Source organism: Heterodontus francisci, chromosome 18 (genome assembly GCF_036365525.1).
Source record: "Heterodontus francisci isolate sHetFra1 chromosome 18, sHetFra1.hap1, whole genome shotgun sequence".
Classification (NCBI taxonomy): Eukaryota; Metazoa; Chordata; class Chondrichthyes; order Heterodontiformes; family Heterodontidae; genus Heterodontus; species Heterodontus francisci.
In genome coordinates this window covers 77,349,862-77,364,851 of record NC_090388.1, presented here as the reverse complement: position 1 = coordinate 77,364,851, position 14,990 = coordinate 77,349,862, and the positions used below count along the sequence as shown (strand labels likewise).

General features: G+C 42.8%; 1 protein-coding gene across 6 annotated transcripts in view; it reads left to right on the top strand.

The window, feature by feature from the left end:
• svopl (SVOP-like) overlaps window positions 1–14,990 on the top strand; it is a 154,002-nt gene that overhangs the window by 110,309 nt on the left and 28,703 nt on the right. For 5 of the 6 annotated variants that reach the window (XM_068051046.1, XM_068051051.1, XM_068051049.1 and 2 more), the window contains 2 exons: window positions 719–792; window positions 3,385–3,578. In XM_068051046.1, the coding sequence (XP_067907147.1) occupies window positions 719–792; window positions 3,385–3,578 (268 nt within the window). Of the gene's footprint in view, window positions 1–718; window positions 793–3,384; window positions 3,579–8,284; window positions 8,792–14,990 lie in introns of those variants that run through there. The other variant, XM_068051050.1, reaches the window with a different exon arrangement.

The window sequence follows — 14,990 nt, the reverse complement described above, 5'->3', positions numbered from 1 at the left end:
AAGCCATGTGTAACTGATGCTCACTAAGTCCACACAAGAAAAATAGATTTCTGGGCAAGGTCTAGCACCAGAGGAAATGTGTCTCCCCACCCCCCAACCCCCACGGGTTGGGGGGTGGGGAGGGGGGGGGGGGGAAGATATTTGTCATGTAGGCACATGGGCAGCTGTTTTGCACTCAGCAAAATCCTATGCACAGCAAAGAGTTGAATGCCCAGTTAATCTGTTTTTGGTGGTGATTGAAAAACGGATGTTAACCAGGATAATTACAATGATTGCTTAGTGGTTTCTACATAGCACCTTTAGCATGCAAAAATTCCCAAAGTTTTCAAAGAGGTGGGAGCAAAGAAATAGGTTAAAAGAGCAGATGGGGAGCCAAGAGGGAAGAGTTTGGAGAGGCGACCGAAAGCTCAGTTGAAAAGCTGAATTTTCAGAATATTTTTGAAAGCTGGAGAGAGAATTGCTCCCAGTACATTATGCAATAGCAGTATGCTAATGAATGGACCTCTCAAAGCCTGGGATATCCCCTCAGTATGCCGGAGGCACAAACTGCCCTGTTGTTGAGAATACTATGGGAGCATGATATCAGATTCTAGTGCTGGAGAAAGCTGCACCAACTGGGTATGTGCGTCATCATTGTGATAGGATAATCTTGGCTGTCCTTTATTGGTAGAAACAATTTTTTGCTGAATTTCTGACTTGGATTTCTTTTTGTCTGTAGGCAAAGAGAGGAAGAATTTTTGACTTGATAGATGCTGAGTACAGACGCACAACACTGCAGTCCTGGTTCATCTGGTAATTGTCATCTACCTTCAAGCCATATGCAGACATTAAAACAAACCTGTAAATGCTCTGTGACTTAACAAATGATATAGATTTTTCCCTTTGCTCCCAATTTTTCTCATTTTCTTTATCTGCTTCCTTGCTTTTCTATTTTATCTTCTCCTTCTGTTGTTAAAGCTGATCCGTTCAGGATAACCGTTCCAGGAGCACCAACAACCATCTCGTGCTCCACCCCTATGTTACCTCCACATGGCCATTCTTCAGTTGTGAGCCTGGATAGTCAGTGTTGGGACATTGAATCATGAAAGGCTTTGTAGCTTAGTCCAATCCAATGTCTCTGCATGATTTTCCAGCAGGGGTTTTTAGATAGTAAGCAGGAGAAGCTAATTGTTGCTTATACTACTGAGATAGTTGTAACAATGTCTGAGATCTGCTAATTTAGTGCAGGCTGGTTATAAAACCTGGGACCACTGAGCCTTAAACTATACTTGGTTGTTGCGCTGACCTATCAGTCCACTGGGAGATGCCATTAACAGTCTTCCATTCTCCTGTTTGTGGGAAAGCGGCATACATTGGGCTCTCAGCCTGCTCATGATTGGCTGAAGACCTGTAGATTGAGACATGAGCTGGATCTGTGACTTACACAGTGAAAGTCGGATGGCCAACACAAGTCTTCTTGTGATGGAACACCCTACCCAATGAAACACTTTCAATCCAGTGATTGATGCTCAAAGTCACGACTATCAACTTAGGAGCTGAGGAATTCAACTGCTTGATCTGTGGGGTTCGCTATTACAGATTAAACTTTAAATGAATTTCTCCCTGTAATTAAGACAGTGTTCGGGACTGTTTCAACTTCTTCTAGATCTCCCGTAGCTTTGCCCATTAAAAAGTCAGGATAACGGGAGATTCCCTTGGTGTGTTTTTTTTATTCTTGGGAGGTGAACATTGCCGGCAAGGCCAGCATTTGTTGCCCATCCCTAATTGCCCTTGAGATGGTGGTGGTGAGCTGCCTTCTTGAACTGCTGTAGTCCATCTGGTGTAGGTACTCCCACAGTGCTGTTAGGGAGGGAGTTCCAGGGTTTTGATTGAGCAACAGTTAATGCTGTAGTTATTGAGGTGGGATCTCCACCTTCTAGAGCTGTGATAGCACTGTGCAACTTCAGTATGACTGTGTGGCACAGAACAGTAATGACCAAATAAAGAGTGGGTAACATATAGAAAATATTTAATAAGTTATAGATTTGACATCACAATAGACCCTTGAATCGAATATATTTCCATTGGTGATAAGAATTGCTTGTCTAAGAGGTAGATATTGAACAGTATTCGATATGTTGACTATGGTGATGATGTTATAAACTAGTTCTGGGAATATTTCTTATCCAGCCTGTATGACTCAATAAACCTGGGTCTTTGAATTCTGTTGGCAATCATATTGATCTCACCTGGTGACTAGGTAAAGAGACTGTAATGTCCTACACATGTAATGCGATATCCTGTCCAAAAGAGGAAGCTTTGTACAAACAAGTTCGTGAAACAGTCAATGTACCTTGTATCTAGTTTTTGGCTAGATTTGAGCAATAATGTCCTAGGTTTTGCTGGAGCAGGGCATCTTGCTACGTGCCCAGTTAGTTATACAGGTTCTTTTTAAAGTTCAGGTTTTAATATTTTTTGTACACAAAGTTGCTGTAATTGCAAGTTGATAACAGTGCAGCGAGGGCAACAGAACATCTGGGACCTAGGTGAACAATGTATCTGTGTATCTCCTTAAACAATGAGATTTAAAAATTCAGAAATAAACAGAGGAAGGACTGAGAAGGAGGGTGAATTAGAGTGGGTGAATTCAATGTCAAATCAGACACAAAAAGAGAAATAGAGAGGGAACAAAAAATGGGAATAAGGGAGAGAAAAAGGTGAGAGAAAGGAAAAGTAAGAAACATATTTTTTGAAATATGACATTTTTAAATCCAATAACAATTCACAACCTGAACCTTCACACTTCTAATTGTAAACGTTTCGGGCAAAAGAGGTAGATTGGCAGTAATTAACACATTGTTAAAAGTGTACTTGCGCTGTTAATTACTAGACTTTACTTTCTATGGGCAATGAGTAATTAATGGGCAAATGCAGCAACGTCATGAAAATCATGGAGAGGTTGAGGGAGCGATGCTGCTTTTACGAAGCTCATGGTGGAATGGTGTAAATTGGTCAGCAACTTGTAGTAATTCGCAATTCATGGGGTATCCCTTTCTCGCCACAAGTTGCTGGCTGATTTGCACATTAATAATGGTGTGCGGCAATCAGATGCAGTTATATGTTCAGCAAGATCCGGGCCAATAAATCTCTCTTTGCATTTAATGACCACTCAGTTTGAAGAAAGCCTGAATTGGTTCGTAAAAACAATGGGCCTAATTGGATGGTCTGAGACACTATACTTCTGCTTGGCCGAGCTCACTTGAATCAGGCCTGTGATGATTGACTGCTATTTTGTAAATATTTCCTGAAAGGATATGCCAAAATTTATTCGTTAAAATAACTTGAGTTGAAGCCTGTTGAAAGTGGATATCTTTTTGAAGTAATTGACCCCCATGGTTCTTCTAGGTTGGGAACGGCATTTGCTTATTATGGGCTGGTTCTAACCAGCTCGGAGCTATTGGAAAACAATCCACTTTGTGGCACTGCTGGAGGTAACGAGGTATCGGATGTGCACAATTCATTGGAGAGCTGCCATTGTAAGATGTTCGAATCTGCAGACTATCAGACCATGGTCATCAGTACTTTAGGCGAATTCTTGTGTAAGAACAGTCTCTCTGTCTATTTATCTAACTCTGTTTATAAGTTTCATTATCATTCATCCTTTCTGTCGCATGTAATTGTTGGTTTTCATGACCTTCAATCCATGTGACTCTGAACTTTGTGTTGAGTTGCGTGCATGTTCAAAGCTGAAGGATTGTCCTGTTCTGCCTGCTTCAAATGTCTTCAGTGTAGAATATGACATAATATTGATTTTAGACACGTGGAACAAAAAGGCAAATATCTCATGGAAAGTAAGAAAGATTTGGAAAAATGTTAGTGTAAAAATTGGTCAGAAACAAAGAAATCATATACTCCCAGACACTAATGCACACATTAGAATTTCAATGCAGCAATTGGCCATTAATTCCACATGACGTCAGCATCTGAGGTTAGAGCTCAAGGAGGGAACAGGTTCTGCTGACAAGGAAATTGCACATGTTCCCCCAATTTGGGCAGTGGTCGTTAATTACAGAGACCATTAGTCTAAAAGGAAATATCAGGTCCCACTGTTTATGTTCACAATGAGGATAACAGACTCTGCTTTTCAGGTGCAGACTTTAAAACTCACAGCGGTGGAGTTACCTAGTTCAATTTCCCATAATTGCAATTCCTACTCGTGATGATTACTGCCCTACACTGAAGATGTAATTCTGAAACCTCTTTTCAAAATTCTCAAGTCTAGGTCAAAATTCAGGCACTGCAAGATCCAGCCCAATGTCTCTGCCACTTCTTTATTCCCCATCATAATTTCCCCTGTCTCTGCCTCTAAATGACTTGCATTTACTTTAGTTAATATTTTATATACCTATGCAACTTTTACAATCCGTTTTTATGTCTCTTACTAGTTTACTCTTCTCTTTTTATCAATTTTTGTGTCATCCTTTGCTGAATTCTAAAATCCTCTGAATCCTTAGACTTAGTATTCTTTTTGACAACATTATAAGCCTTTTCCTTTGATCTAATACTATCTTTAACTTTTTTTGTTAGTCATGGTTGGACCACTTTTCCCATGGGGTTTTTATTCCAAAAGGGAATGTTTATTTGTTGCGTACAATGAATTAATTAATTCTTTAAATGTTTGACATTGCTTATCTACTGTCATATCTTTTATTCTAGTTTTCCAATTTACCTTAGCCAACTCATCCCTCATACCAATGTAGTTTGTTTTGTTCAGATTTAAATGTAATATCCTAGATTTGGATTTAAGTATATCACTCAAGAAAAAATGTTATTGTGTTATGATCACTCTTCTCCAAAAACTCTATTACTAAAATCTTATCAATTAATCTTGTTCTGTTGCATAGTGCTACATCTTTATAAATCACTGGTTAGGCCCCAGCTAGAGCACCAATTCTGAGCACCACACTTATGAAGGATATCAAGTCCTTGAAGAGAGTGCAGAGGAGAAATTCACTAGAATGGTATCAGGGATTTGGACTTCGGTTATCTGGAAAAATTAGAGAAGCTGGGGTTCTCCTTAGAACAGAGAAGATAAAGGAGAGATTTAATAGAGGTGTTCAAAATCACGATAGGCCTTGATACAGTAAAGAAGGAAAATGATTTCCACTGGAGGCGGGTTAGAGGGCAGAAGACACCAATTTTAAAATATTGGCAAAAGAACCATAGAGCAAATGAAGAAAAATTATTTTATACACTGAGTTTTTATGATCTGGAATGCACTGTCTTAAAGGGCGGTGCAAGCAGTTTCAATACTAACTTTCAAATGGAATTGGAAATCTGCTTCAAAATAAAACATTTGCATGACTATGGGGAAAGAGCACAGGAGTGGGACTAATCAGACAGCTATTTCAAAGATCTGGCACAGACACAATGTGCTGATGGCCAGTGTCTGTGTTGTTAGATTCTATGATGGGTGCACAATATATCGGTCAAGCACCATATTGACCCAGTTGATATTTTGTAATTGCCAACAAACCTCTAAGACATAGAGGTCCAACATAATGAAAAATATAAGAATGCTTGCTTTTGCTTTCTCCATAACTAGTGACACACTAGCAAAATTGCACAGCTGGAAGTTAAACCTCAGACTCCCATGTAGCAGTAAAGCTTTACAGTCCAATAGATTGTAAGTTCAATCCCTGGAATCAGCTGAGCAATCTGATCTCAGCTGGGGCAGCATTACAATTGGTCTTAGGGCCTTGCGTTGGGAGGAAAGGCAAGAATTACCCATAATTCCAATTCCTGGCCATTAGTCGGTGGCCTACCCCACAAAGCGTGTGTGTTGATATCTGGTGAGGACGGTTGGACTTGGAGCTGATCAACATAGTCGATCGGTTGCTTAAATTAGGGCAAAGGACACTCGCAGGTAAAATTACTGGGATGAAGCTCGGTACTTTTAAGTGTAAAGGGTATATTTATACTTTTGGTAGCTCCCTCTTAAGTCTACCACAAAGAATATATTGTGTACAGTAAGGGCTGGTTTATAAAAATGATGTGCTGGAAATTCAACTAGATATATCGCAACAACAAGGATTGTGTTCGATAAAGGGTTAGTGCATGATGTGTGACTGGGGCTACTTTACAACAGTGATTGCACTTCAAGAGGCTTTCATTGGCTGTAAAGGGACATCCCGAGGTTGTGAAAAGTACTGTATAAATGCAAGCTCCTTTTTCAAGGGGATTTCCTGATCAGGGATTCCAATACTGAGGCATTTAAAATTGCTTTTATGCAGTTAGTCGTCTTCCCTCTTCAGACCCATGGGCACCATATCAAGCAAAGGGGTAAATAACCTATGTAAGCTGAGCGTCCCTTACAAATAACACTTCCATTTAGCCAATCCAGGGATGGCTGTATACTGATTACATGGGAGAAACAGATCAGTTTCAGGTTAAATATGCAGGTGTTTTGATTTCAGCAGCCAGTGTGGGTAAAATGAATGGAAAGGTGCCAGTGATATTCCATATAGTAAACAGGCTGCTCTTAGATTCAGTGACTTTCTTGGTCACTATTACGAAAAACAAAATGACTTTCTTCTGATATGAGATCTATCAATTGGCATTAGCAGTATCCATCTAGGCTGTGTCTCTCATACACTATCATTGCCATAGTAAGGTTGCACTGACATGTTGCTGGTGATACAGTATTGGCCAAATAGTGAAAGTAATTTTACTTTTTACAAAGACTTTATTTTCTTCACTCCCACAACACACAGGCTTATTAAAATTACTGGGATGAACTCAATTTACATCATACGAGCATCCAAATTAGTTCTCCCATTCATACCTCAGTGTTAGAACTAATATTACAGCACAGGAAGAGACTATTCAACCCATCCTGTCTTTACCAGCTCATTGAACAAGCTATTCAATTAGTCTTATTCCCCTAAGCTTGCTCCTTTGCTCCTTTTTAAATCTTCCAAATATTTTACACCCTTTCCTTTTTATAAGCTGCTGAGGTAGATTTTCAACCCAAGCTTTGGGTGTAAAATAGGCATTGCTAATTGGCAGTCTGTCACGGTAACCGCCCAATTTTCATTTCCACGGAGATAGCAGGTGAACAATCTGCAGGGTCAATTTGAAGCCCAGGTGACAAGTTGAAGATCTACCCCCTAATAGACCCTGCATTCACCGCCATTTCTGCCAGACATTCCATGTCCTAACAACCCTCTGTTCTTTTGGTGATATCCTAATGCTTATGTCCTCTGCTTAACAACTCAGTGAGCAGTGTAAATAGTTTTATCTTGTTCTACCTCATCAAAAAAACTTCCCTAATTTTGAAAACCTCAAATACATAGGGCTAGATTTTAAGGAGGCCTCAACGCCGGGATCCGTGGTGGTGGGGGTGGGGAGGGGGCCTATAGATGCCTCCTGATGAGGCCCGCCACGGACCTCAACGCCGGCAGGGCCTGGACCAATCCTGCCGGTGGTGGCGTGGCACCATGGTGACCCCCCTGCCGCTAGGCAACGGGAACACACTCACCATATGCAAATAAAGTAAATTAATAGATTTTCATGTACTTACCATTAATCTCGATGTCCTGCTGTGATCGCCAGCCTGATGGCCAGTCCTCTTGCACCATCGGATCCCTGTCTGGGGAAACGAGGCATTACAGTGGTGGGGAGCGGGGAGGGGGTAAGTTTCACACTGTGGGAGTGGGGGTGCAGGGTCAAATTAACATCATGGGTATAGGGGATGGTTAGAAGGGTTGGAGTTTAAAGTTTGTGGGGAAAGTCAGATGGTAAAGGTAAGTGTTTTTTCGGGAAGGGCAAATAATTAATTTAATTGTTTTGGGGGGTGGGAGAGGGGAAAAAGAGATGTATTTATTTATTTTCATTTAATTTTTCTTTAAATATTTAAATATGCTGGTTGGGCTAACAGCTGTTTAAAAATGGTGCTAGCACCTGCGCACAGGCAGCTGAAGCCATTGTCAGGGAGACAGACAGGAGGCTCCTCCACGTGATCGAGGCGGTCGGCCCACCCCAGCTATCTAAGTGAGCCGCTGCGCTTGGAATCGCGGCAGCTCTTTGGCATGTGGCCCATGTGGACAGACCACCATTTATTTCTTCAGCAGCCTTATTAAATTCAGCCCATAGTGTAATTTCATCCCAAAGGGAAGCAAACTGGTACGAAAGTGCTTACATTTTTAATATTTTGTGAGGACTCGTGTTTTAAAATTGTGGAAATTGACTCCTTTGGAGGACTGAAGAGATTACGTAGATGCTGGACTTTGTTTTCTTTTTAAAGCTTACTGGAAGGACTTTGGGGCTTGGTTTTGAAACACATTTACTGGAAGTCACATGTCTTCAGCTACGTAAACAGCCAGAGCCTTTGGTGACCGGGGAGGGTTGTTTACAGAGAAGTGACATGTCAAGATTTATGGTGGTCAAGAATTGGTTTCGCTTTGGATATTGTTTTGAGGCAGTTGGAGGTTAGCCTGCTAAGAGAGAAGACACCAGCTCATCTTTTCTCCAGAATCCAGTGTGATAGCTAAAACCCCTGATGCCACATTTCTCCTGGAAAGCCTGCCAGACCAATCCTTGAAGTCGCCTGAAGAGAACTGCTCCAAAAGCTCCCAGAGACAGTTGTCTATGTGTATTTGGGACACCAGAATAAAGGGACAACTGATATCATTCCATATCTTCTCCTTTTCCTTCAAGAATTAACAAGTATTTGGCCAAAGTATTTTTTTGTCTTTTTTGTAAAGAGATCTCTGCAGAGAAAACTTCTTTATTTTTTCTTTAACCTGTATGTGTGTGTTGGGCTAATTTAAGGAAACTTTCAGATTTCAATGTGTGTTAATGTTTTGCATCTTTACTGAATAAAATAATTTCTCTTCATTTGCTCTCTGGTACTTTTGCCAATATTTTTAATAAATTAATAATTTAGTTTTTTATATAAGAAACCTGGTTGGTGATTTTTATTCTGAAATAAAAAGAGTATATAATTGGCTGTATCGGTAACTGGGTAAACATTTAAATATATGTTGCGATCCATGGAGAAGTGGAACCAGAGAAAGACAGTGCACTCCTCCTGCCTCGGTCGGAACAAAACTAATGAAGAGAAGAGAGGTCTCAGTAGATCACCTGGTATTAAACTGAAGCAAATGGACCTGGAATGTCCCAGGTTCCAGCCTTGCTGCACAATGACTTAGCTGACCTCATACAGGCCAGCTGTTGGAGGAAAGATATTCAGCCACATTTCACATTCAGCCATTGAAACCTGTCCCTTTACTGCCAGAACTCTCCCATTATAGCAAGGACTCCACTTCAAACATTCCTAGACAACTGTCCCCGGCAGATGATCTGAAACATCTGCCATTTGTGAGTAAGAAAGCTCCTCCTAATAACTCTTTAAACAATTTCTCAGAATTTAAACAAGAGCAAAATACGTGGATACCGGAAATCTAAAATAAAAACAAAAAAATGCTGGAAATACTCAGGAGGTCTGTCAGCACCTGTGGAGAGAGAAACCAAGTTATTGACCTGAAATGTTAACTTGCTTCTCTGTCATAATTTAAACTTATGTCCTGTAGTATAAGGGTCTGAAAGGGTTAATGATTGAGGCAGTGTAAGGAATACCTTCCACCATGATGATGTAAGAGATCACATGTGAGAGAGACTGGAGGGAGAGGCAGTGTGGCTTCAGCGGAGTCTCAGATTGGTGTGAAGCTGTACATAGTTAGAAGTAATAAAGAATTAATGTTCAAAGTACTGGAGACTCTAATTTGTCTAAGATAGACTAACTAAGTATATTAAAGTGACAGCAGACAAGTAAAACATACAACATGGTGATCAGTGGTGGGATAGTGAACAGCGGTGGTTCTTTGAAGAAGGCTGACCTGAAAAATGCACCAAAACTGAAGAACTCGAAGAGGCTGTGAAAAAGATCCAGACCTGCTCGATGGATGAAGGAGGCAAGGAGAGTTCCGTTGCATAAGAGGTCAAGATTATTGACAACCTTCATTACTCCGTTCGGAAGATTTTGTTCCAATTGTCTACCATTCGGTATACCATCAGCACCGGAAATAGTCTAAAGAACTATGTTGAATATTCTACAGGGCCTTAAAGGAGTAATATGCCATATGGATGACATCTTAGTTCATGGTGAATCCATTGAAGAACATGACCTGAAGGGTAGAGCAGTTTTGAATCGTCTGCAAGAAGAAGGCCTAACACTTAATGAATTCTCAAAAATGTCTATTCGTTTCTTCGGACACATTGTCAGTAGCAATGGCATAATGGCAAACCTGCAAAAGATGAGAGCCATTAGTGAATTCCCACTTCCTATGTCTGTCCAAGATCTTCAACGATTCCTTGGAATTGTTAATCAGTTGGCAAAATTTTTACCCAATCTAGCGCAGGTTACTGAGCCCTAACAACTTTTTTATTCGTTCATGGGATGCGGGCATCACAGGCTAGGCCAACATTTATTGCCCATCCCTTATTACCCATGAGGAGGTGGTGGTGAGCAACCTTTTTGAACCGCTGCAGTCCATGCGTGGTAGGAAAGGAGTTCCAGGATTTTGACCCAGCGATAGTGAAGGAATGGCGATATAGTTCCAAGTCTGGATGGTGTGTGACTTGGAGGGGAACTTGTAGGTGGTGGTGTTCCCATGCATTTGCTGCCCTTGTCCTTCTAGGTAGAGGAGGTCACTGGTTTGGAAGGTTCAGTCTAAGGAGCCTTGATGCGTTTCTGCAGTGCATCTTATAAATGGTACACACTGCTGCCACTGTCCGTCGGTGGTGGAGGGAGTGAATGTTGCAAGTGCTGGATGGGGTACCAATCAAGCGGCCTGCTTTGTCCTGGATGGTGTTGAGCTTCTTGAGTGTTGTTGGAGCTGCACCCATCCAGGCAAGTGGAGAGTATTCCATCACACTCCTGACATGTGCCTTGTAGATGGTGGACAGGCACTGGGGAGTCAGGAGGTGAGTTACTCGCTGCAGGATTCCCAGCCTCTGACCTGCTCTTGTAGCCACAGTATTTATATGGCTACTCCAGTTCATTCTATGGTCAATGGTGACCCCCCCGGATGTTGATAGTGGGGGATTCAGCAATTGTAATGCTATTGAATGTCAAGGGAAGATGGTTAGATTCTCTCTTGTTGGAGATGGTCATTGCCTGGTACTTGTGTGGCATGAATGTTACTTGCCACTTATCAACCCAAGCCTGGATATTGTCCAGGTCTTGCTGCATTTCTACAGGGACTGCTTCAGTATCTGATGAATCGTGAATGGTGCTGAACATTGTGCATTCATCAGCGAACATCCCCACTTCTGGCATTATGATTGAAGGAAGGTCATTGATGAAACAGCTGAAGATGGTTGGGCCGAGGGCACTACCCCGAGGAACTCTTGCGGTGATGTCCTGAAGCTCAGATGATTGACCTCCAACAACCACAACCATCTTCCTTTTGTGCTAGGTATGACTCCAATCAGCGGAGAGTTTTCCCCCTCATTCCCATTGACCTAAGTTTTGCTAGGGCTCCTTGATGCCATACTTGTACAAATGCTGCCTTGATGTCAAGGACAGTCACTCTCACCTCACCTCTTGAGTTCAGCTCTTTTGTCCATGTTTGAACCAAGGCTGTAATGAGGTCAGGAGCTGAGTTGCCCTTGCGGAATCCAAACGTGAGTGTCAGTGAGCAGGTTATTGCTAAGCAAGTGCTGCTTGATAGCACTGTCGACGACATCTTCCATCACTTTACTGATGATTGAGAGTAGACTGATGGGCAGTAATTGGCCGGGTTGGACTTGTCCTGCTTTTTGTGTACAGGACATACCTGGGCAATTTCCCACATTGCAGGGTAGATACCAGTGTTGTAGCTGTACTGGAACAGCTTGGCTAGGGGCACAGCAAGTTCTAGAGCACAGTTCTTCAGTACTATTGCCGGAATATTGTCAGGGCCCATAGTCTTTGCAGTATCCAGTGCCTTCAGTCGTTTCTTGATATCACAGGGAGTGAATTGAATTGGCTGAAGTCTGGCATCTGTGATGCTGGGGACTTCGGGAGGAGGCCAAGATGGATCATCAACTCAGCACTTCTGGCTGAAGATTGTTGCAAATGCTTCAGCCTTATCCTTTGCACTGATGTGTTGGGCTCCCCCATCATTGAGGATGGGGATGTTTGTGGAGCCATCGCCTCCAGTTAGTAGTTTAATTATTCACGACTGGATGTGGCAGGACTGCAGAGCTTAGATCTGATCTGTTGGTTATGGGATCGCTTAACTCTGTCTATCGCATGCTGCTTATGCAGTTTGGCATGCAAGTAGTCCTGTGTTGTAGCTTCACCAGGTTGATACCTCATTTTGAGGTATACCTGGTGCTGTCCCTGGCATGCCCTCCTGCACTAAAATAAGTAATTACAGGAGGTGATGGCGTAGTGGTATTGTCACTGGACTAGTAACCCAGAGACCCAGGGTATTGGTCTGGGGCATGGGTTCAAATCCCATCACAGCAGAAGGTGGAATTTGAGTTCAATTAATAAATCTGGAATTAAAAAGCTAGTCCAATGATGGCCATGAAACCATTGTCGATTGTTGTAAAAACCCATCTGGTTCACTAATGTCCTTTAGGGAAGGAAATCTGCTGTCCTTACCTGGTCTGGCCAACATGTGACTCCAGACCCACAGCAATGTGGTTGACTCTTACATGCCCTCTGAAATGGCCGAGCAAGCCACTCAGTTGTCAAGGGCAATTAGGGACGGGCAGTAAATGCTGGCCTGGCAAGTGATGCCCATATCCCATGAACGAATAAAAAAAAAGCAAAATACTGCAGACGCTGGAAATCTGAAATAAAAACAAGAAATGCTGGAAATACTCAGCAGGTCTGGCAGCATCTGTGGAGAGAGGAGCAGAGTTAATGTTTCAGGTCAGTGGCCTTTCATCAGAACTGGCAAAGGTTAGAAATTTAATAGGTTTTAAGCAAACAAAGCAGGGTGGGGCAAAAGATAACAAAAGGGAAGGTGTTGATTGAACAGGGTCACAGAGAATAACTGACCAGAAGCTCATGGAGCAAAAGCAAATGATATGTTAATGGTGTGCTGAAGGACAAAGCATTAGTGCAGAGAGGGTGTTAATTGACAGAAAATGAACAGCCCTGGCCCAAAGCACAAGCATGAAGCAACAGTGGCCAGGCACATTGTTAAAAAAAAAAGAATGATGAAACAAACTAACATGAAAAGTGGGGCCCGTCAGGCTCTGAAATGATTGAACTCGATGTTCAGTTGGGCACTCTGTAGTGTGCCTAGTCGGTAAATGAGATGCTGTTCCTCAAGCTTGCATTGATGTTCACTGGAACACTGCAGCAAGCCCAGGACAGAGATGTGGGTGTGAGGGAAGGGGTGGGGTGTGGGGGAGGGGGGGGGGTGGTTGTTGAAATAGCAAGCAACTGGAAGCTCGGAGTCATGCTTTGGACTGAGCCTTCCTGCACTCTTCACTGAACCAGGGTTGTTCTCCTGGTTTGATGGTAATGGTAGAGTGGGGATATGCTGGGCCATGAGGTTACAGATAGTGGTTGAGTACAATTCTGCTGCTGTCGATGGCCCACAGAACCTCGTGGATGCCCATTTTGCATTGCTAGATCTGTTTGAAATCTATCCCATTTAGTACGGTGATAGTGCCACACAACATGATGGACGGTATCCTCAATGTGAAGGCGGGACTTCGTCTCCACAAGGACTGTGTAGTGGTCACTCCTACCAATACAGTCATGGACAGATGCATCTGCGGCAGGCAGATTGGTGAGGACGAGGTCAAGTATGTTTTGCACTCTTGTTGGTTCCCTTACCACCTGCCGCTGACCCAGTCTAGCAGCTACGTCCTTTAGGACTCGGCCAGCTCGGTCAGTAGTGGTGTTACCAAGCCACTCTTTGTGATGGACATTGAAGTCCCCCACCCAGAGTACATTCTGTGCCCTTGCCACCCACAGTGTTTCCTCCAAGTGCTGTTCAACATGGAGCAGTACTGATTCATTAGTTGAGGGAGGGCAGTAGGTGATAATCAGAAGGAGGTTTCCTTGCCCATGTTTGACCTGATGCCATGAGACATCATGGGGTCTGGCATTGATGTTGCGACTCAGGCAACTCCCTGCCAACTGTATACCACAGTGCCGCCAACTCTGCAGGATCTGTCCTGCTGGTGGGATAGGACATACCTCGGGCCGATGATGGTGGTGTCTGGAACATTTTCTGTAGGGTATGATTCTGTGAGTATGACTATTTCAGATTGCTGTTTGACTAGTCTGTGGGACAGCTCTCCCAACTTTGGCACAAGCACCCAGATGTTAGTAAGGAGAACTTTGCAGGGTCGACAGGGCTGGGTTTGCCGTTGCCATTTCCGGTGCCTAGGTCAATGCCGGGTGTTCCGTCCAGTTTCATTTCTTATTGACTTTGTAGCAGTTAGATACAACTGAGTGGCTTGCTAGGCCATTTCACAGGGCATTTAAGAGTCAACCACATTGCTGTGGGTCTGCAGTCACATAGATCAGACCAGGTAAGGATAGCAGATTTCCTTCCCTAAAGGATTATGAAGGAAAACTCGAGCATGGTGTTGGAATGCAGATCAGGAGCAAGAATTTCAAAGGATCAAGGAAATGGTGATATCACTAGATATCAAGTGCATTATAACCCCTTACTACGAACCACAATTGCAGCAGACGCCTCATCTACAGGGTTAGGGGCCGCCCTTTTTCAAGAACATTCAGATGGACGTCAACGACTGGTTTATTATGCGTCTCGAGCATTGTCTGAGACTGAGACGAGATATGCCGTCATAGAGAAAGAAGCTCTCGCAGTCACATGGCCTTGTGAGAAGTCCTCAGGTTATATTATTGGCTTAAAGATTGTCATAGAGACAGACCACAAACCCCTAGTTTCCTTACTTGATGAAAAGGAACTCACTATGATTCCTCCTCAAATCCAGAGATTCCGGTTCAGGGTAATGAGGTTTACGTA